The 21,327-nt window shown below is 36.3% G+C and overlaps 2 protein-coding genes across 7 annotated transcripts in view; one reads left to right on the top strand and one right to left on the bottom strand.

Moving 5' to 3' along the window:
• PAQR3 (progestin and adipoQ receptor family member 3) overlaps window positions 1-21,308 on the top strand; it is a 44,437-nt gene extending 23,129 nt beyond the window's left edge. For 2 of the 3 annotated variants that reach the window (XR_012023140.1, XR_012023138.1), the window contains one exon: window positions 4,785-21,308. The gene's annotated coding sequence lies outside the window, so the exon portion shown is untranslated. Of the gene's footprint in view, window positions 1-1,396 lie in introns of all 3 variants that reach the window. The other variant, XR_012023139.1, reaches the window with a different exon arrangement.
• The window catches only part of BMP2K (BMP2 inducible kinase), a 114,273-nt gene continuing 93,526 nt past the window's right edge, over window positions 581-21,327 (bottom strand). For all 4 annotated transcript variants that reach the window (XM_072810020.1, XM_072810021.1, XM_072810019.1 and 1 more), the window contains one exon: window positions 581-6,247. In XM_072810020.1, the coding sequence (XP_072666121.1) occupies window positions 4,815-6,247 (1,433 nt within the window). In that variant the 3' untranslated portion in view covers window positions 581-4,814. The remainder of the gene's footprint in view (window positions 6,248-21,327) is intronic.

Here is a 21,327-nt window from a genome sequence, read left to right as displayed (position 1 = left end):
TAAGTGTAAAAAAAAAAAGTTCATAGCGAGGTCAATCCTTCCGCAAGCCACCAATCTCGAGTTTGTGAAATACATAAAATAATGTGATCTTGACACCAAACTTAGTCCACCAATCCAGTAAATAGGTTTTCTCTTTAACATGCCAAAGCCTCTTTTCTGACATAATCGAGGATTACAATATTTTATTTAACCCAAATATTTTTAAGTTCTATATGTTACCAGTTTTTAAGAAGCTTAAGTTATACACAATGCAAAAACAATGTCAAACATTCAAAAGACACTTCAAACTCAGGTTTTTGCCGTACCTTCATTATTACAATTAAAGGTAATTGTAGCGCCTGAACAAATTGTGCTATGAAGTGTTTTTGCTGCAAAAATGCTAGGTCACAATAGGTTTTCTTATGTAAGTCCTACACTGTGAGCTTTGCCCTAAGAACAGAGATCTAATCCTATTCACTTTTCTATTCCCCTGGCTGGAGCATAATAGATCCTTAATGTCTGTAGTGTGAATAAAAGCTGAACAGAGAAGTCTACATCCAAAACATTTAAGACAAATAATGAGGAACTCCGAAGTCACTAATTAGAAAGAATATGTAATCCATTTGGGATTTATTGCATTTAAAGAAAAGCAGATTATTAAAACAGTAGGTATGATAAATACAGTAAGAAAATAATTTTAAATTCCAAACAAAACAAAGTGAATGAGGGACAGAATTCAGTCAATAAGAATAAGCAATGTAAAGGCAATGAAGTAGTAAAATCAGTTAGTGCTTAATTAGATATAGAAAGGAAAAAAAAAAAAAGCAACGGGTTCTATCTCAGTTTCCCAGCTACATTTGAGGACTGAAGTTACTTTAGAAAGTATGTTTTGTAACAATTAGAAATATAATAAACATGTAAATCAGGTTTATTAAAAGTTAAAGTTATTTGCTTAGTGGTACATAAAAGGCTTCAGAAAATTCAAGTTTAACAAAAAATGGAAGTGTAATCAAAGAAAGTGCACTTAAAGCTGTTTGCCAGCAATTTAAAAAGTAGCTTACTATTACTATACTGCTTACTATTAGATGACCTTTCAATCACAAAAAGAGAGTAGTAATAAAAACAATTCTTTCAAAAGTAGCACAATAGATTTTTAAATAAAAATAACCCCAAATGATGACCCTTTGCATTTTCATCGGTCTACCTCATTCCTTTAGTGGCTTTTGTAAAACCTCCCTAGGAGTGAATGTTCTTTTAGTAATGATTGTGGTTGCAATTCCATTTAAAATTAAAGGTTCACATTAACTCCACAGTAGAGAGATGTGACATGCATGCATCTGTGTTTATATATTTAGGAAAATATAAAATTTTTCAAACATTTTATTCTCACAGTAGATTTGTCATCTCATTCTCACAGCAGATCTGTCAGCTCAGTGTCAGACCTAAAAACAAGTAATTTTGCTAAAAGAAGAAGTTTCCTGCACATTCTACACATATTAAAACAAATGTACCAACTCCTCAGACTAGTGATAATACACGTGTACCTTCTAGCAATGCTTATATGAAGTACCAGAACCTAAACGAAGCAGAGCAGCCGAGCAGTAAGAACACTGCTCTGCCTCCTGAACAGCAGAGCAGAAGAGTGGGCTCCACCTTCACTATTTCCCACCAGCAGTATGAGGACGACAATCTATCACTGTTAAACAATAAATGGGGTAGGATCAAAAGGTGTGTCTTATATCTACAATTCCAGGTAATGTCATAACTGGATGACACAGGCAGAGATGGGGTGGGTCTGTGGAAGAATTACAGTTTCCCAATTGATACTTCTGGATAAATATTCTAGTCAGTTAAATTTTCATCTGGCCTAAAACCTTTCCACCTCCACCTAATACATATACCAAGCAACTTTTGTGTCTCAGCAGATACATTCTTCAATGACATAAAAGCTGATCTTTTTGACACTAATATTGTGCTGAAGTGATATTTAAAAAATTAAGTGAATGGTCCACTTTTACAACGATTATTCAAAATCAACAAGCATTATTAAAGCTGTTAGGACAGAAATAACTTTGGCCTCAGATTTTTGCTAGCTTCATGATTTACTTCCCTTAGTGATGTTCAAGCATGACAGGTTTAGTTAGGACTAGTTTACGTACAAAAGAAGCACAGAGGACACCTGATTAATAAGAGGAAAATAATTTCAACTTTCCTTCCTTAAACAAGAATTGGACGGTCCCACAACAGAACCAAATTTTTACTGAATGCTGTGTCTCAAGTATGTGTTAGGCTCTTTTCATGTGCCTTGGGAGCTCTAGCCTCATCATTCTCCTAAGGGAATTACCCGGAATCACTGGAGTGATCTATATCCCAATAGTGGGAGGAGATATTGGAGGATGGAAAGCACCCCTAATCCTGTACTCCTTGGGAGACGCCTTTACTTCAACACAAAGGAATCTCCCCACTTTTATCCTATTGGGTTCCCTGTCAATCCTAATGTTTCCTTTGACCTATAATCTCAAGCGAGGAAAATCACTGGGGTGGGATATAATAAACATAAGAATGGAAATATTTTAAATAAGGTCAAAATCGTTTCCTTAGAATTCATCCAACGTCATAAGCCCAGAGTGTCTACATCAGTGTCTAAATCACTTAAAATTACTCAGTGCACTGAAAAGCAAGTGTAAGCAAGGCCTTGGTATCATACAGAATCTGATTATTTCATGTTTACAGCCCAAAGAGACCACACGAATTCATACACTACCCCTTTTAAATTATGAAACTCATGAGGTCTAGCAGAGACCAAGGCCAAGGACTAAAATAGCCAAAGAAGCATACTGTGTACACATGAACCAACAAATTTTCATTAAAAAAAAAATTGTTTGATACAAACCTACTGTAGTTCATGAACTTACTCTTTAATCAACTCTTCACTTTTAAAAAGAAAGTATCACTTGACTCTACTCTGTAAAGTTTTGAAGAACATCTACTTGAGCATTTGCATTAGCAGTATTAATCAACCTGAGAATCAGGGGGGGAAAAGAAAAGGTGCAAACATAATATTTGCCTTTGGCACAAGGACAAGTAATTGGTACAGCCGGGGCTCTAAAAATACAACTCTTAAGTAGTAATATAATGCTTGGTCTGCCTCTGCTACACTGTGATTCACATAGTGCTTCCCTGTTTATCCACAAATTTCTATCTGATTTAAAATATAAAAGAGAAAAGAAAGAGTAATGAATATATAGTTTAGTAACATACACTTAGAACAGTGATCACAGGCAAATAGCTCACTCCATTTGGGGCACTGTGATTAAGAGATCCTAATAAGATTACTCATAAAATACACTTTAATTGGACTCAAAGAAAGTGCATTTAAAATAGAGCAATCAAGAAGAGAGCCAGTTAATAAGAGTTTCCACCCCTTTCTGTAAGTAGCTTTATAACAGTTATAGAAACTTCTAAATGTTGATAGGGAAGGACAGTTAATTAGAACTTAAAATAGCTGGAGACACAGGAAGCACAGATACTGTATTCACATTAATTCATACAGTAATTTCTAACTTATTAAACAATTTCTATAAAATCTCAAGTTTCTAATTAGGATTTGTGGTGTTAAAAAAAAAAAAAAAGGCAATTTGGTAGCCAAGTTCTTTTCACTGGATGCATCGACTAGCAGAACTGAGAAGCTAGTTCCTCATCATCTAATACCTTACAGCCATTTTAAGATCTTGTGTGTCAGTGCAGAGGTACTTGCAGCAGGATGCAGGAGTCCTGCCTCTAAGGCTTTTTGGGTTTCACTGTTCTGTGCACTTTATTCAAACTATTCCACCCTCCCAACCTAACTAGAAAGTTGTCACTCACGACTTGGGGAATATTTGGTGAAGGTGGTAATTTAATAAAGCACATTGTTAAATGCAACATGATTTTATGTTGTCTTAAAAACTCAGGGTTTCAGCTACAGATTTTTTTCCTGAAGTACAATTTCTATACAACCTTTGTCCTCACTCCCCATTTTCCAACAATCTGCTTTATTAGGGACATGACAGTAAAAGTTTTGAACAAGAAGCCATTCGAAAGCAATATAAACTTCCTGAAGTAGCTTTTCTCTCTTCTGTATCATTTTTTTTTCTTCTACGTTTTCCACAAGTCAGGTATTTTTCTGGTTTTTGTTCTGGGCTTCTGTGTAGATATTCCTTATTAATGGCACTTGTTTTAAAAAACAAAACAGTTTTAGGCACAATAGTCCATTACTTCTGGCTCTGTTCTGTCGAGAAAGGTGTTAAGGACTAAAATCTCTGCTCTCTCCAGATAGTAACTTTTTTCATTCTTTAGGAGAACCAGATTTTGATTTTACTGTGTGGAAATTAGAAGAGACCTTTGAAAATTCACAAATCCAACCTCTGTATGTACAAATAACCTTAGTTTTAAATGCTGGATCCTGACAGGCAGGAGCCCAGAATATGCACACCCAAGTGACGTTCTGCTACAAAAATAATGACACAGCTTTCCAGTCCCTTTTCAGTGGCTACACAACTGGAAAGGTGGCGCGTGCTCCCCCTGGATTTCTGTGGAGTCCGATCTGGTGGCTGAAGCCCAGGGTTAGAGCTAGCAGTTGAGCTCCCTTTTCTCCTTCACGGAAGAGACAGCAAGTCACTACTCTGTGGAGACACCTCCTTTTTCTATTTGGTTTATTTAAAAATCACCTATTTCTGATTGACCTGTTTGCGAGTGAATGATATAAAGAGCTATACAAATAAATTTCCTTTCAAATTCATAAAACTATTCATACTTTTTTGAAACAGGAGTTAACGCCAAGAGTCTGTCAGAAGTATCTACTGTTTAGAAGGAAATGGAGCAGCACCAAATGGGTCTAATTCAACTGACTGGGACTGTTGGGACTGATGTGAAGTGATGCTTTGCACCACAAGTTCTGTAAAGGGCACGGCACCAAAATCATCCATTTTCAACGCATCTGTACTGTGGAATGAGCTGTGCAGTGAATTCGGTCTTGGTCGCCCGGGCAGGACGGGGTTGTGATCAGCACGGATGTCACTCAGGCCCTGATGTGGAGGGTGCCACGGCAGGTCGGGAGGATGGAAGGGTTTGGCACCAAAGGGGTCCAACAGACTCTCCTCGGGTTGCAGGCCATTCCCTCTATCTTTCCCATCGGTTAGTGCAACACTAATGTTCTCCTTGGAGTCTGAGATGGTTAAAAATTCATTGCTGCTTTGAGAGTCTCGGCGGCCCACCTTTTTATGCCTGCGAGCCCTTTCTGGAGTGCGGTAGGTAGGCTTCACAGTCTTCTTTGTGCTGGTTGGTGTGCCATGATGGCGCTTCCCATTACTTTTGGACAGATCCTGCTTGGTGCGCCTTTGGCGAGAAGACAGTTTCTGTAAGCTTCGCTGTTTGACTTTTTGCTGTTGACTCCCAGTTATTTCCTCAAAGGGCACAAGCCCAAAAAGGTCCTCATTGCTGTCACTTTTGCTGGTCGATGTGGCAAAGGGCTGAAATGGAGTGGAGCCAAATATATCTACACTTTTTGGACAACCTGGGGAAGTATGTGCTTCGGGCCCCACGGCACGGCAGTCCGGTACACTCACCTTCTTGCTAAAGGGGGCCTTTGTGAATACGTCAAATTCCTCTTGCTCCAGACCCACGGTAGGACTGAGGCTCTGTTGACAGAAGTTCTTCTCATTCTTTCCTTGATGAGGCTGCTGAGCACGCACTGCAAAGGGGACAGCGCCAAATACATCAAACTCCTGCTTAGGAGCCTCTACGCCAACATCAGAGGGTAATCGGGTCGGGGAGAGGAGTGTGTTACTAGGATCTTGCATTGGTCCACTGCCACATTTGTCTCTGTAGACAGGGCTCACATCACTGTACTTTACTTTGGCCTGCTCATAATCAGAATCAGAGCTATGTTTCTCTTCGTCCTCATCTTCAGAATCCATGAGGAGAGGCCTATGACCCAGATTTTCTGGTTCAGTATCATCATCATTAAAATCTCCTTGTTCTCCCTGAAGAACTTCTTCATCCTCTTGTTCCTCCTCTTCACTGCTCTTAGGAGAAGGGGGATCTGATTCAAAATCACTTTCAGACTCGTCATTCCGCTTTTGCACTTGACTCTGTATTGATGAATTCTCCGAGGTTTTCTTTCCGGTCTGGTGGTCTTTAGATACTGGACTTGCTTTTCTATTCTTGATAGGGTTAACAGAAATATTTTCTTGATTCCCGGATGTATTTTCAATTTTCTTTTCTGGAGAACCTGCAAGTTCAAAGAAAAATTACTATTCCAATACATTTCAAGAACCATTTGCACAAACACAAGGTATTGCAAGTCCCTCGCATAGAGGAAATAATGTCAATTCTTTGGTTATTGGGCATTCCTTAGGGAATGCACCTGTCCTCAACTAGACGGTTAGATCCTTTAGCAGAGAGAGATTTACTTGCCTCTTGTCTCCTACACACCACCTACTCACCTTAAGCCCTCACTGACAGCTAGGTCTTATGTATAGTACCCAGAACAGGACTCTGAATATAGTATACAAGCAAACTTTCTTCTCCTACCTTCAGAATAGATTATTTAATTGCCCCAATCAGAATCCCACAATTACCAGATCACCTTCTGCTTCTATTTCAACTCCATTATAAAGTTTTCCCAAAGAGATCAACAAGCATAAATAAATTAAATTTTTTAAGCATTCTGGTTGTCTTATGGCTTAGGTTAACAACATGAGTGCATCCCCATAATCTGATCAAAGCCAAGAACCAGGTACTGAACCCAGATCATACCAAGGACATCTGCCTTCCCTAGATGACACATCTTCCGTTAACTATTATATCTTCACTACCATTAAAAGCATGCTACCTTTAAAAAAAAACAAAAACAAAAACAAAAAACTTAACTACCAATATGTTCACTGTACCAAAGACCATATAATTTCACCGTATGGTATATAATAAAGATTGTATTAGCTACATGAAAATATATTGCCCTCCCAATACACTGGGTGTATTGAATTGATTTTCCAGAGGTAGGGATCAGTTTGGACTGATCCAACCACACATCATCCCTTCCCTTCCTTTGACTAAGATCAGATATTTCCAAATAATTAGCTAGGGTTGGAAGTATAGTCTGTAGTCATGAAAACTAACCAACTTATGATGGAAGGACCATTATTTTCCTGTTATCAACATGGTCCCTATGGCATATGACACCTCTGAGTTCTTACCTTCTCTTTCAAAGTCAGCACTGTTGTCTTCCCACCTCCCTGACTGCTGCTCCTTGGTCATACATGGAGAGACTTCTCTTTCACTGTCATCTCCATATGCATGTATGTTCCCCAGGGTTCTGTCCTTGGCTTTCTCCCTCTGTATGTCCTCCCATGGTCTTAAATACTTGTATGTTAGTTGCCACCATCATGACTGGATCTCTCTAATACTGACCACGAATACGTATCTTGCTAATACTTATGAATATGTATCCTACCATCAAACTCAGTAATTTCAAAAGAGATTATCTTTCCTCTTAAAATGTGCTCCTCACCAGCTCCCTCTAAATTAGTGAACAACATTTCTAAATAGTTCTGCAAATCAACAGAAGTCTGGAAATCATTGTCCTTCCTCACCAAACGGTTAGTGTTTGTTCTTTTTTTAAAGATTTTATTTATTTATTCATGAGAGACACAGAGAGAGAGAAAGGCAGAGACACAGGCAGAGGGAGAAGCAGGCTCCCGGCCAGGAGCCCGATGTGAGACTCCATCCTGGACTCCAGGATCACGCCCTGAGCTGAAGGCAGACGCTCAACCGCTGAGCCACCCAGGTGTCCCTAAACGGTTAGTGTTTCTAAACTCTTGAATCTGTTCCCTCTCTCCCTCTATTCTTGCCTGTCTGCCCCCAGTACCATGTCCCTCAAACTGCTGCTCTGTACTGCCACCAGAATGACTTTTCTGAAACACTAATTATGTGGCTACAGCTTAAAACCATTCAGGGGCTCAGCCCAGCATAGGGTGCCCTTCTCTCACCGGATTCTGTCCTACCACATCTTTAGCCTCAGACCTGATGTCTCCCTTGGGCATTCTTTATTTATAGCTCTACCTGACAGATTTACATTAAAAAAATTATTTTGAGCTATCTTATCCAACCTCTTAATGTTTGCTATCAGAAACTGAGGAACCTAATAGATTTGGGTTTCAAGGAGCACTTTGCTGTTTTAACATCTCTCTACCATTGTCACACCACCCCTTGGTAAGAACATCCTTCTAGTGGACCTGGCTATATTCCTAGACCCAGCCCATTCCAGGGCCCTGCGAAGACACTCCTTGAAAAATATCCATATTTGGGACTCCTTAAACTTAGTACAAGCTTTAATTGTACTCTATGACAATTATTTGATTATGAGCTCCTAGACACAGTCCTATTTATCATTTACCTCATTTATCCTTCTTTTCTATCTTAGCATGTGGCGAATCAATTATTAGTGACTATTAAAGTCACTAATATTAGGGACTACTCTGAGCTCATAGACATAGATGAAAATTCAATATATTCCAAACACAATAAAGAAAGTTACATTAAAAAATGAACTCTTCATATTTGGAGACTTTTAGCTCAGAATTCAGTCACTGCATTTTTTTTTTTTAACAACAAAAAAAAAATGTTTGTTACATTTTGTTACAAAATGTAGGGCACTTTCCTACATGCTATATGTACTGATCATACTTTGGTGAATAAAACAGTCTCTGCCTTCAGGAGTTTACAATCAAGTGTGGGGACTGCACTCTGAAAGTCATGGGGTGGGGGAAGGGGTACATAAACCCACTCCAGACAGTCCGCAACGCAAAGGCCTCCCTAAGGAGATGACGGTTAACACTGAACAGTGAGAAGGAGCCAGCCATGCAGAGGACAGGCAGAAAGCTGCTCCAAAGAAAGACGTTGACATGTTTGAGGAAAATAGGCCGGTGTGCCTGGAGTACAGCATGGGGAAAGAGAGGGTAAAGGACCAGCAGCCTGTGAAGGTGCCTTTCAGGCCATGATAAGGAGTCTGGATTTTGTTCTAAATTCAGTATGTAAATAGGAAGCCATGACAAGGCTTTATTTAAAATGGGCATCACAATCAGATATATATTTGAAACATAACGGACTGCTGTGTAGAAAAAAATGGGTGAAGAGAGAGAGAAACAAAAGTGAGATCAGGGAAGAGGAAACTGTAGAAATTAAAACCAGAGATTTTGGTGGCCTGGATGATGATGGTGGCAGGGTAAGTAGAAGTGAAGAATGAGAGACTGAAGAGGGCAACAGTGCCATTAACACTGACAGAAAAGAGTGAATAAAGAATGATTGGAAAATAGAGATTATCATGAATTTGGTTTTGCACACAATGCTCAAGTTATCTGTGAGGCATCTAAGTGCAAACAGATACCTGTGGCTTGAGGGCAATGGTTAGCTTTTGACTGGAGACCAGAGATCTGGGAGTCTTCCCCACGTAGAGGTTGTGTACAGAGAGTTACAAGTCTGAAGGAAATCACTTAGGAAGTGAGTACAAAACAGGAAAAGGGAACCCCACATGGAGCCCTCAGGTATAATACATTTGGAAGTCAGCAGAAGAACCTACAAAGCTAACTGCAGAGTAGAGAGAGGAGGACCAATAGCAGGGGAGTGCAGTGTTAGGAGAGGAGTGCTTTTGGAGACAGTAGACGACTGAGCCAGGTGAGGCAAAGAGGTACGATGACCTCAGGCCAGACAATGGCCACTGGCTCTGGTCAGTCCATGCAGTTTGCTGGCAATCTTGAAGTGAGGAGTAGGGCTGAGGAGGAGGAGGAAGAAAGAAGACGTGGAGAATTCCATCAGGTTCTACTTAAATAGAACTTTCATTCATTATTCCTCTACCAGTTCCATGAAATCAGCCAAGAGCTAAATGCTATATCCTTACAAATTTTATAATAGGCTTATCTTCAATCCTAACAGATTAAAACCAAATCAAATGCAGATTCTCAAGTCTGACTTCTCCTCCATATAGCTTACTTCTGATACTAAAAACGAAGATTACTTTTAGATTAGCTGTAAAATTTATTTTCATGAATTTTTATTCAAAAGCAAAAAAATAATACTGTAGGGGCAAAGACTTACAGTTCCTCTGCGATACAATTTAACTTATTACCTCAAGCTCCTTACCCACCCAGAGAGCCACAACTTGCTCCCCTCATGCCTGCACATGGACACTTCCAGGCACATTCCAGAATGTTTTCCAAAGGTATCCTGCAGAACATTATTCCTATTACAAGAACCAAACAGCTCTGTGGTCTCAGGTACCAGAGTTTGTCAAATGCTTCACTATGTAATGTGCCTCTACCTGGAAAATGCTCATTAAAGGTGCTGCCAGTGGGGACGCCTGGGTGCTCAGGGGTTGAGCCATCTGCCTTTGGCTCAGGGTGTGATCCTGGAGTTCCGGGATTGGGTCCCACACTGGGTTCCCTGCAAGGAGCCTGCTTCTCCCTCTGCCTGTGTCTCTGCCCCCCTCATGATAAATAAAATCTTTAAAAAAATAAAAATAAAAAAAAATAAAGTTGCTGCCAAGTCATACACAAAACAATCAGCTTAATCTTATGAAAAGCAGGACTTCCCAAATTTGCTTTGCTAAAAATACTTTTATGTACAAGTAGCACCTATTAACTTTATAAACGATTTTGCTAAACACATTCTCAGAAAACACTGCTTCTACAACTTTGAGAAATTCCATTTCTAGGAGACCTAGAAAATTTAACATAGGACAGAATCCTTCAGTTGACTTCCCCTTTGTTCTTCTATTTTAATCTCAGTCTTCTAAGTTAACTGTTTCTTTTACCCAATTGGCCACTAGTATTTCCAAAACAGTCGACACTTCCTACTCATTGTCTGCACCATCAGCTTTTCAAAGTTGTATTAAGAGAGAGATTTCTTTGTGTTAAGTGCTATACAGATCTTTTCTTTTTTTTTTTTTTTTTTTCAGAGAGAGAGAGAGATGAGCAGGGAGGGTGAGGTGGGACAGAGGGAGAGGGAAAGGGAGAGGGAATCTTAAGCAGGCTCCACACCCAGCACAGAGCTCAAAGCAGGGCTCCATCTCACAGCACTGAGATCATGACCTGAGCTGAAATTAAGAGTCAGATGCTTAACCAACTGAGCTCACAGCATCCCCCATCTGTTTTTTTAGTTGTCAGTGTGAATATAAATTTATGGGGTTTTTCATTTACCATTTTTAATGCATGTTTATAGGTATCAGTAATTATTACTTCTGACAGAAACAAGATAAAACATATATTGTATATATAGCATTTTAAGATTTAACATTTACCTACAGAACCTCTAGGTTGTTTCTAGTTTTTCAGCATTTTAAATACAACCATGATCATGCTCTTTTTCCTTGAGGGGAAAAAAAAAAGAAAACTCTCCTTTTTTAATATTAGTTTCACTTTATGGACTTACTTACTTGGATGTTATTTCCTCATCATACATGATTAATACACAACTAGTAACTTAACTCAGTAACAATCTCTGACAAGATCATTGCTAAATAATCTGTACCCCTCATGCATAATGTGAGGAAATATATAAATTATGTTATGAGGGATTAATATAACAGTAACAGGTTCTACTTCATAGGATTGTTATAAAGAAAGGATTTAGAAGAGTGCCCAACACTCAATAAGCATTCAATAGTAAACTATCATCATTACCTCCAGAACAAAGCCAAACTCCATTACCTCATCCACCAAATTCCAACCTTCTAGCACCTTTTCTGGACTCAGTGGTAGACAGTGGTGAGGACAAGCGCAATTTTTTTTTTTTTTTTTAAGATTTATCTACTTGAGACAACATGCACAAGTGGGTGGAGGGGCAGAGGGAAAGGGAGAAATAGACTCCCTGCTAAGCAAGGAGACCAACGCTGGGGTCAATCCCAGGACCCCAGGATCATGACCTGAGCCAAAGGCAGACACTCAACCAACACAGCCAACCAGGCACCATAGAGACAAGTGTAATTCTATGAATAATTCAAGAAGCCTTCATGTCCACTTGAGAAATGGCTAGAATAGGAGTGCCTGGCTGGCTCAGTTGGAAGAACATGTGACTCTTGATAGCAGGGTTGTGAGTTCAAGCCCCACACTGGGTGTAGAGATTATTGAAAGAATATATATATATATTTTTTAAATGGCCAGAAAAAAGTAGGCACCCAAATGTATATCCACCTACAAGGTGCACAGTAGATCCTGGAAACTACATCTCTGATTTTTAAATAGCTGTAGTTGGGTGCACAGTATAAGAAATTGAAAAAGACTGCTCTCAAAAAGACCCAGAACAGACACACACACACAATGATCTATATGCCATCTTTGTGGTTTCAGATTATATCCCTGAAAAGTATGGGCAACTGGGAGGTTTTTTCTGTTGGTTATAGAAAGACTGACTTTCTTTTATTGTCTCCCCTTTATTAAACTATAACAAGCAAGGATACTTATCCAAATTCCTTTCTTCTCCCATGTCTCACAAGAGAATCCAGAGCAGCAGTGAATTGCTCTGACAGTATACTAAGAGCAATTTACATTTTAAGCACCATTACAACACAATTTAAATACAAGTGGTCCTGGCTCTCCAGCACCTCCTGCTGGGAAACATTAAATTCCAGGCTGCAAGTTACAGCAATCCTAGATAAGGCTTTACTCTCTGCAGTAAAAGTGATCTACTTAATGACCCCCTCTTCACTGTAAAACTATGGAAGAATTGGAAAGAAATGGGAATTACACAAAATTTTAAATTATTTCAATATATTCTAAGGCTTTTAGTCCTGTTCCAAAGACTGTCAGAATAAGTATTACAGGTTATAAAGTTGGTTATCAACTTTATACAATGTATACTATGTGACTTCATAGCTAAGTGCTATCATCAACTTTTATAATCTATTTCTTTGCCTAAACATATTCCTGTAATTTAAAAAGAAAAAGAATTCAGATATTCCTACTCTATGCTCCTGGGGCCAGATTGCTTCTTCCAGTTGTTAGAATAAATATTACACATGTGATTTACTATGGAATTTAAATCAGGATTAGTTTACTACTTAATTCCCCAAAAGTACAGTCTAAATGTTTCCTTATAATTCAATATATCCTAAATCCTAATAATCCCTATATTTACTGAGATTTGTATTATTAACATAAGAAATGGCTGTTTTTCAAGTGTTTGGAAGGGAAGCTATAATATTTAGAATAAGCACTAGAAACATGTATTTATAGCATAAACAAATCAAATGTCTAGAATGTGCCCAGGATCATACTTCAGTTACCTTTCTCTATTAAGTGATTTTGGCAAAACACTGTAAATTTTCATGTATTAAACTAACTTTTATTTTTGGCTCTGAGTAGGGCATTCTTCTTTCCTTAAGCTAAATACAACAGAATATTTTGATGGCTTCTAGTCAGGATGTTATTTCTGCATTGTGCCTTAGAACTACAAACTATAAAAATTTTAGCTTTTTGAGTAATCTTTATCTTTGGAGATTGGTCGAATTTCTGCAAACAGCCAAAATCCAATCAGAACACAATCCTGAAAATAAAGATAGACAATGTAGATCTGGATAAATTAAGAACAGCAATAAGGGGCTACAAAGTTTTAAATTCTCTTGTGCATGTAAATGGTCTCTTAGGGTTTAAATTCTTTTGTGTGGCATGTAAATAGTCCTTCAGGGAAATTCCAAATAAAGTGTTGATAAAGTTACCAGAGGGGGCCTGGGTGGCTCAGTCAGTTAAGCAGCTGCCTTCAGCTCAGGTCATGACCCCAAGATCCTGGTATCGAGCCCTTCATCAGGCTCCCGGTTCAGCCGAGAGTCCACTTCTCCCTACCCCTCTGCCCCTTCCCCTAGCTTGTATGCCCTTTCTCTCAAATAAACAAAATATTAAAAAAAAAAAAAAAGTTACAACAATGTGAAACTAAAGTGAGTGTCAAGAGAACTAGTATATATATAAATTCTGCTGCTGAAAGTTATTCTCACTGGCTTAATATATGTCATATGTAGAATTTCAAGATAATAGTTCAGAGCTAACTTAAGCAATGCTTCGGTTATTCAGTACTGTCAATAAAAAGCATTTACTAAATATCTAAATACCACATTAACCATTTGGAAACTTTTTATATAAAAATATATGGCTTACTTCCCTTCATCAGCAGAAGATACTAAATGAAAGTTTCCTCTCTTGACTTGGAATCATGCATTACTTAGTGTCTCACTTTCCTCATCTGTAACATAGGGATAGCAATACTATTTGCCTCTGGGAGTTGTAACAAGGGTTAAAGTGAGAACATACATGAAGTGCTTACAACACCACTGGTGTGCAGTACATATTCAGTAAAGGGCTATGCTAGTATTGCCGGTGTAGCACACCATCATTTCATGATTATTTTTGGAGTACCTGCCATATGCTTCCAATGATACTGAGAAAGAATCAGTGAAGATAGTAACTAATCCTGTCAAGAACACAAATGCAGTGCCAAGGGTCTTTCATACATTATCCCTTTAACTCCCACCATTAGGCTCCCAAAACATTAGGGTGAAAATGTTTGTAAGGTTTGTCATATATGATCTTTCCTTTTCAAATTTATTCACTACATCTTCAAAAACGTTCCCCTTGCTCAATGTCAGATCATCGTCACAACCTTCTACGACTTCAAAGATATGAACTTATCATCCAGTGCTCATTACTTGGCTTTCCCTTTTCTTTTTCCATTTATTTCTTTTGGTAACCTTAATCCTATTTCATAGCTTCAACTATATTTGAAAGCCAAAAAAAAAAAAAAAAAAAAAAAAAAGATTTTTAGAGATGTAATCATTTTGTACATGAAGAATATAAAATAGGAAGAAGTTGAATAACTTGCCCAAGTTTAAGGCCATACAGATCAAAGTCATAGTGACTTCTCTGCCAATACTAGTTTAAAACTCTCATCTGTAAATTCTACAATTAAACTATCAGTAGAATATCATCACCAGCAAATATTCAACACAGCCCATCATCAACCCTCAACAAAATACAACCACAGACTTGTCTTGAATTTCTTTTGATTTTCTTTAAAGCTATGTGTGAAAAATTAGGAAAATTAAAAAAAAAAAACTTATTGTTTCTACTTCAGCAAATAGTGTTTTGTTGCACTATATAGTAAGTATTTTGTGTTGAGTATTTTATATTCTGTAGGTTAAAATTCTGTAGGTTAAAATTCTAGAAATACTATAAGACTTCATCACCAAATGAACCAATACTCAACTCTACAAAATCCACAGAAGATAAACATCTGAAAAAGCCTGTTTCCTCATCTATAAAATAAGGATAATAATGGAACTTACCTGATAGAGCTAAACATTAAATATTATTCATTTTATTTAGTAAACCCTGAACTCTTCATCAAGATGTTATATAGCATACAAAGATGAATAAAGCATTTCCTAACTTCAAAAAGCTTATCATTCACTTTAACAGTTGTAAAACTCACCTACTAATCCTGATTCCAGTGATCTAGAAAAGGACTAACCAAGTAAAAACAACTGGGAGGCTCTGAAGAACAAGCTTAACCCACTAATGAATTTAAGAATATGAATCTGCCAAATATATATAAGAACATAAATTCGTCCATTTCATGCTTGAGTTTTCATTAAGAAGAAATTTCTAGATGTTAAAATTTCAAAGACATCATAGTCTTGCACGGTCCAAGAAAGGATTCCAAACTCAAAAGCTACATTTGTAAGGTCAGTTTTCATATTTTCATGTATTTATTATAGTATTCTTTTACATACTTCTGGAAGAATGAAATCCTAGTCAATGCCACATTATTTTAATTAAATACTGCAGATAATGTTTTCTTGAATCACATAAATGAACCTTCTTAAACTATCTCAAAAAATTCAAAATATTTAGAAAATGTCAAAAAAGAATGTGGGGAGAAGGGCATGTTTGCATCATGCTCCTCTAATCAGGTTTCCAACTTTTAGACGACAGGTCTTTTAGTTATAAAACAGGTGGTACATTTTTAATCATATAAGAAGCTTCCAGTTTCAAAGAAATTTTATTTTGATGTTCTTTTCTAGCTATCAGATTATAGAGGATGAATGGCTTGAAACTGCTATTATAATTACATGCCTTCTGTTGTCTCATCATTTAGGGTACAAGGCAGGGCTCTAAGACTTTAAAGCTCACTTTGAATGGGTAGCATCCTGCCTGCCATCATTTCCCACCAACGTGCCATGCCAGGCCCAAGGATTAGTGGATTAGAAGGCTTTATCAAAATCTGTACTGTTTCTCCGAAGACAGGCCAAGTGACAAGGTCTGAGTATAAAAAGAATCATGCTAGTTGCGAACTAATATTTCTCAGCCATATTAAAAATGCTGTAAAACTGTCATTTCTATTATATAGATTTTTATTTGAAACAGGCCACTTAACATTTTTATTTGTTTTGCTACTATTTACAAAAGAGAGTGTAGAAGTAGACAGAGCTAGATTCCTACTTTTAAACTACCTAAGCTTAAGTAAGTCATTGATGCTCTCTGAGCCTGTTTCCACTGTATGTATGAAATAGACTTCAATAAATGGTAACCATTATTGGTTGACATCTTGGAATAGTAAAATTCTTGATTTTCAAGAATTTATATACTGGAATCTAAAAATATAAGCAATACATTCATCATCGCTTATAAAATGACCCAGCATTTGAACTGACAATCTGTAATAGTTTGTGTTACATAAATACTGGCTATATATAATATGACTGTTCCCAACTCTAAACTCAATTTAACCTCCTATTAGATGAGAACCATGAGGTGGATCTGGGATTTGGAAGAGTAAGTTCACCAAACCTAATTAAAAATGAAATGTAATATATGAAATCTACAACTTCAGTGATCTACTAATATAGCCTATATGTCAACAAAATTCTTCAAATACTGTTTTAGAAGTTGTGTTTTTTAAAATTAAGAAGTTCATACTTTGATTCACAGAGCCACACATCCTGTTTGGTATACAAACTAACTGTAAAATAATGTCTTGGGGAGAAGGAAAGGTGTGTAGGTTTGATGGGAAATGAATAGCATGCTTTTAATGATTTTTATGTGTGTACTATAGTGAATACTGGTAGTTAATGCTGTAATAAAAATAGATATAACAGTATTAAAACAGTTCTTGGTAGTAAAAAGCTTCATAAACAGATTCTACACGTTATTTAAAGGTATCAGTAGTTAAAAGAATACTAGATTACTGGAATTTTGTACTACTACTAGCTAGACAGCAGCTACAACTTATTTTAACACAAAGATTTCGAAATTTATTAAGTAGTAAAAATATTATTTAATAACATTACCAACAACATCCATAACAGCAACAACACAGAATGTTGTGCTTTGTGTAACATTGTTTTCTTTAATTCTTTAGATAATCTTATCCAGTAGCTAATATTATCCCCAGTTTAAGATAAAGAAATCCTCCAAGAAATTTGGCAACACCAAATATCACATGGCTAATCTGTGATAGAACTAAAATTTATACCAAGGACTTTATTTTATTCTACATTATATTATTAATATATTATATTATATTATTCTACAATATATTCTATATTATTAGAATTATGATATACCACTCTACTAAGAGTTTAGCAACCTGACATAAAAGGGAAATATAATTCCATGATAATTAAAATATCAACCAATGGAATAAGATATTACCCTTATATACAGCACCAAACATACTCTTGATACAATTATTTGATTTCTGCATAAATGGATATTTATAAAATTTAATTTGGCCCATAAAGATATGTTTAAAAATAAGAAAAGAAAAAAAATAAATAAATAAAAATAAATAAATAAAAATAAAAATAAAAATAAGAAAAGAAAAAGCTAGACTTGAATCATTTGAGACATGGTCTATCAAAATGTTATCTTCACCTATGCTTCCAAAAAGTCTGAAAAAGTAGTAGCATAAGCCTAAGGCATAAATAAATCAGAAAGATGCATCTATGTGAACAAACTAAGGTAGGTCAGCTGACTCTTATCAGATATGGAGTACATGAAGCTATTAAAGAAATGGGGGGGTAGGTATTTTGGTCACTAAATAATAAAGGATATGGGGCCTAGAGCTAGGGGCACACGGGATAGTCCTCTAGTTGAAGCCGTTTTGTTTTGTTTTGTTTTTTTAAGCTGGAATACAGTAAAGCAATGCCTCAAAACTTCACAGGAAAAATTATGTCCAACGTAGAATTATTTATGCAGGCAAATTATCAGTCAAGTGTAAGTTAGGAAAAAAAGATATTTTTAGGCAGCGAAGTTCAAAACTTTTCCTCCCACACATGCTTTCTCAAGAAACTAGTTGAGGAGTTGCCCTAACAAACGAAGAAAGAAGAGGGAGGAGATCCAGGAATTCCCACAAGAATGGTGGAGAAAGTAAATACTAGGATGATAAGCATGTGGTAGTTACAGAAAGAAGCCAATGTAGATTACAGAACTCCATGAGAGATGTGACCAATGGCGGCCCCCTTACTATGGGAGGAAATTAATCCTTCTAAATGGAGATGAATCAATGACAGTGTACATTAAAAAAAAAATAAAGGGAACAAAAGCATATTCATTTTTATAAACATAATTAACTCTAGGAAGAACAAAAACTTATAGAACAAAGAAAATGTAATCATGGTATACTAGAACACAATGGTGACAAATATTTCCTTATCAAAAAATGTACACACTGAACACTTGACAACAACTGTGCCAAAGCTGAGGAAAAATGAAGCAAAAAATAATCCATTACAATTTCAAAGTTAAGATGAAAAGTTCTCACAGAAATTTTGTCTTTTAAAATAAAAAGAGCACAATTCCTAATAAAATCAATGCAAGGAACACTGGATTTAGGACAATGGGACTTCCTCTTAAATGTACTTCCCTAGTGGAATTAAAACTTGCTAAATTCTTACAGCTTTCTGCCTCATGACTGAATTCACTTTATTCTCAAGTAGCATTCTCTATCTGGTTTACTGAAAATTATGTTCGGTAATTGTCAACTTTCACATTAAAGTAAGATTGTTTATCACATGTATCTATCCTCTATATTGTGTACACACACACACACACACACACACACACACACACACACACACAATCTACACACACTCCTGGCCCTACAAATCTCCAGAAGCTCACAATAGCTGCTAGGGTGAAGTGTATTCTCACTGAATAGAACTGTTTTTCTTTTTCAAATTCCTCCCTAAACCTTACAGAAGAAGGCAATTTTTGTTTCAGTAGGTTAGATTATTTTACTATTGGAGGAAAAATAAATGACCCCAAATACTTTATTTTTACTGAAAAAAATATATAAACATACATCTAAGCTTGATAATGAATAGGTCAGTGGCAACATGTTATTTTTAGTCTTAATTTAATTATGTATTTAGACCTAATAAATACAATTTAACAGTGCTAATAGCCAAGTGACCACTTTTTCTTCTCTTTCTAGATGCACATCTCACCAATGACTGGCCATTCCCTCCCTTATTCCATGTTGTGAACTCAACTGTTCATAACCAAACCATTCCAATGTTCATAGTTACACTAAATTTAAAGAGATTTTTTTTTTTTGGAGTCAAGATCATTTTTTAAGGTCACTTTCTTAATACTTAGAGGAGTATGAATTTTTAGGAATAGTCAGAATTTTTTCATTCATCCAGTGAATATTACACCAAATACCAGTTGGTTACTGAACAAAATTCAAAGGCAGACAATTCATGTTTCCCACCCTTGATAAGCTTAAAATTTAACAGAAATTAAATGCCCACAATGAAAAGAAAAACAAAATAAGAAATGACAGCAATCAAGCTGGAATCTGTGAGCATATTTCTAAAAATCCTGGGCCAACCCCAAAATAAGGGTGCCCAGGGAAATGGCAAATCATTGAGGTTTACTCTAGTCCCTGATTCCAGTCACATTCCCCCAGAGAAGTTGCACAGATAGATGCAAACCTGCAAAGGATTATACCACTCCTTCTAGAGTACAAAAAAGAGCTAGCAGTACTGAAACCATTTTCTGCTGCGAAGAGATCAATAGCTATGTTCTTGAGAGTTTATAATGACCATTTTGAAATATAATTTGTTTGAAAAATGTAATAACACTATTTTATTGGGGGTGTGAGACAGTACATGTGTACAGATTAAGTAGAAATAGCAAACTGTTTTCCCCACCCAATTAATGTTGTCATGACATTCATTAAAAGATAATTTGAAAAAAACAAACAGAAAATGACAATATGGACCGTTTTCAATAAATGGCAGAGTAAAATATAGAACATGAAAAGATGTAGAAACTCCTAATTATTATGCTACATATCCTAGATAACCAAATCTAAATGTTGAAAGGCTATTAATACTGCCTCAATCTATTCATCAAAAATCCTGAACACCTATTTCTTATTAAACTTATATTTTTAAGTTTTTCTTTTGTTTAGAAGGTGTGCCTTTTGTTGTTCTCACTTGTGTGCATTTTTTTAAATGGTAGCAATGATGTTGTTATATATATGTAATTAGCTTGAGTGAGAAATACAAGGAAAAGAAATTAAGAACATGGCTGATAGGTACGGTACCTTGAATAAAGTAAACAGAACCTATACCTTCAAACAAGGCATTATTTCATCTAATATATTTCCCTTTTCTACGATCAAACTCATTTTTTTACCACTAGGAAGACACACACACACACACACACACACACACACACACACACACAAATCCATTTATGCCAAAGTGGGATCCTATTCCATCCTAATATCTTTGACAGTGGATTACTTAGAAGATATTACTACAGATATTTTTTAATGGCAATAACAATATTTAAATTCTAAACTGAAATTAAAGCCAAAAAAAGGAAATTAAAGCAAGGATATAATCTGTCACAAGATTACTGTGACATACAAACTCATTAATACTTTTTAAACACAATTATAAAAGAGCACGTATAGACTAGGAAAATACAGGATTTTTGAGCAAAAGCTGAGTATAAACATATCTTTAAATGTATTTTAAATAAATAAAAAGTAAAGATTTTCATGCATGAATTTGATTCACTGGTATCCAACAATAAAGATAAAAGGAGAGTTATGGTTCTACTGTATAAATCATCATTTTTCTATGTTGGCAAAAGGTACAACTGAATAACGCAATAAAAAGAATGACATTAAGAAGACTAGGATGGCAAAAGTAAAAATAATTTCCTATTTTCTGTAACTAGCACCTAATTCTTACTTTGGCTTTATATTAATAAAGTTTTTTGTTATTATTATTGTTCTTGTGTGTATTTT

Source organism: Canis lupus, chromosome 33 (genome assembly GCF_048164855.1).
Source record: "Canis lupus baileyi chromosome 33, mCanLup2.hap1, whole genome shotgun sequence".
In the NCBI taxonomy this organism is placed as follows: Eukaryota; Metazoa; Chordata; class Mammalia; order Carnivora; family Canidae; genus Canis; species Canis lupus.
The sequence above is the reverse complement of the archived record's forward strand: the minus strand, read 5'-3'. Positions and strand labels throughout refer to the sequence as shown.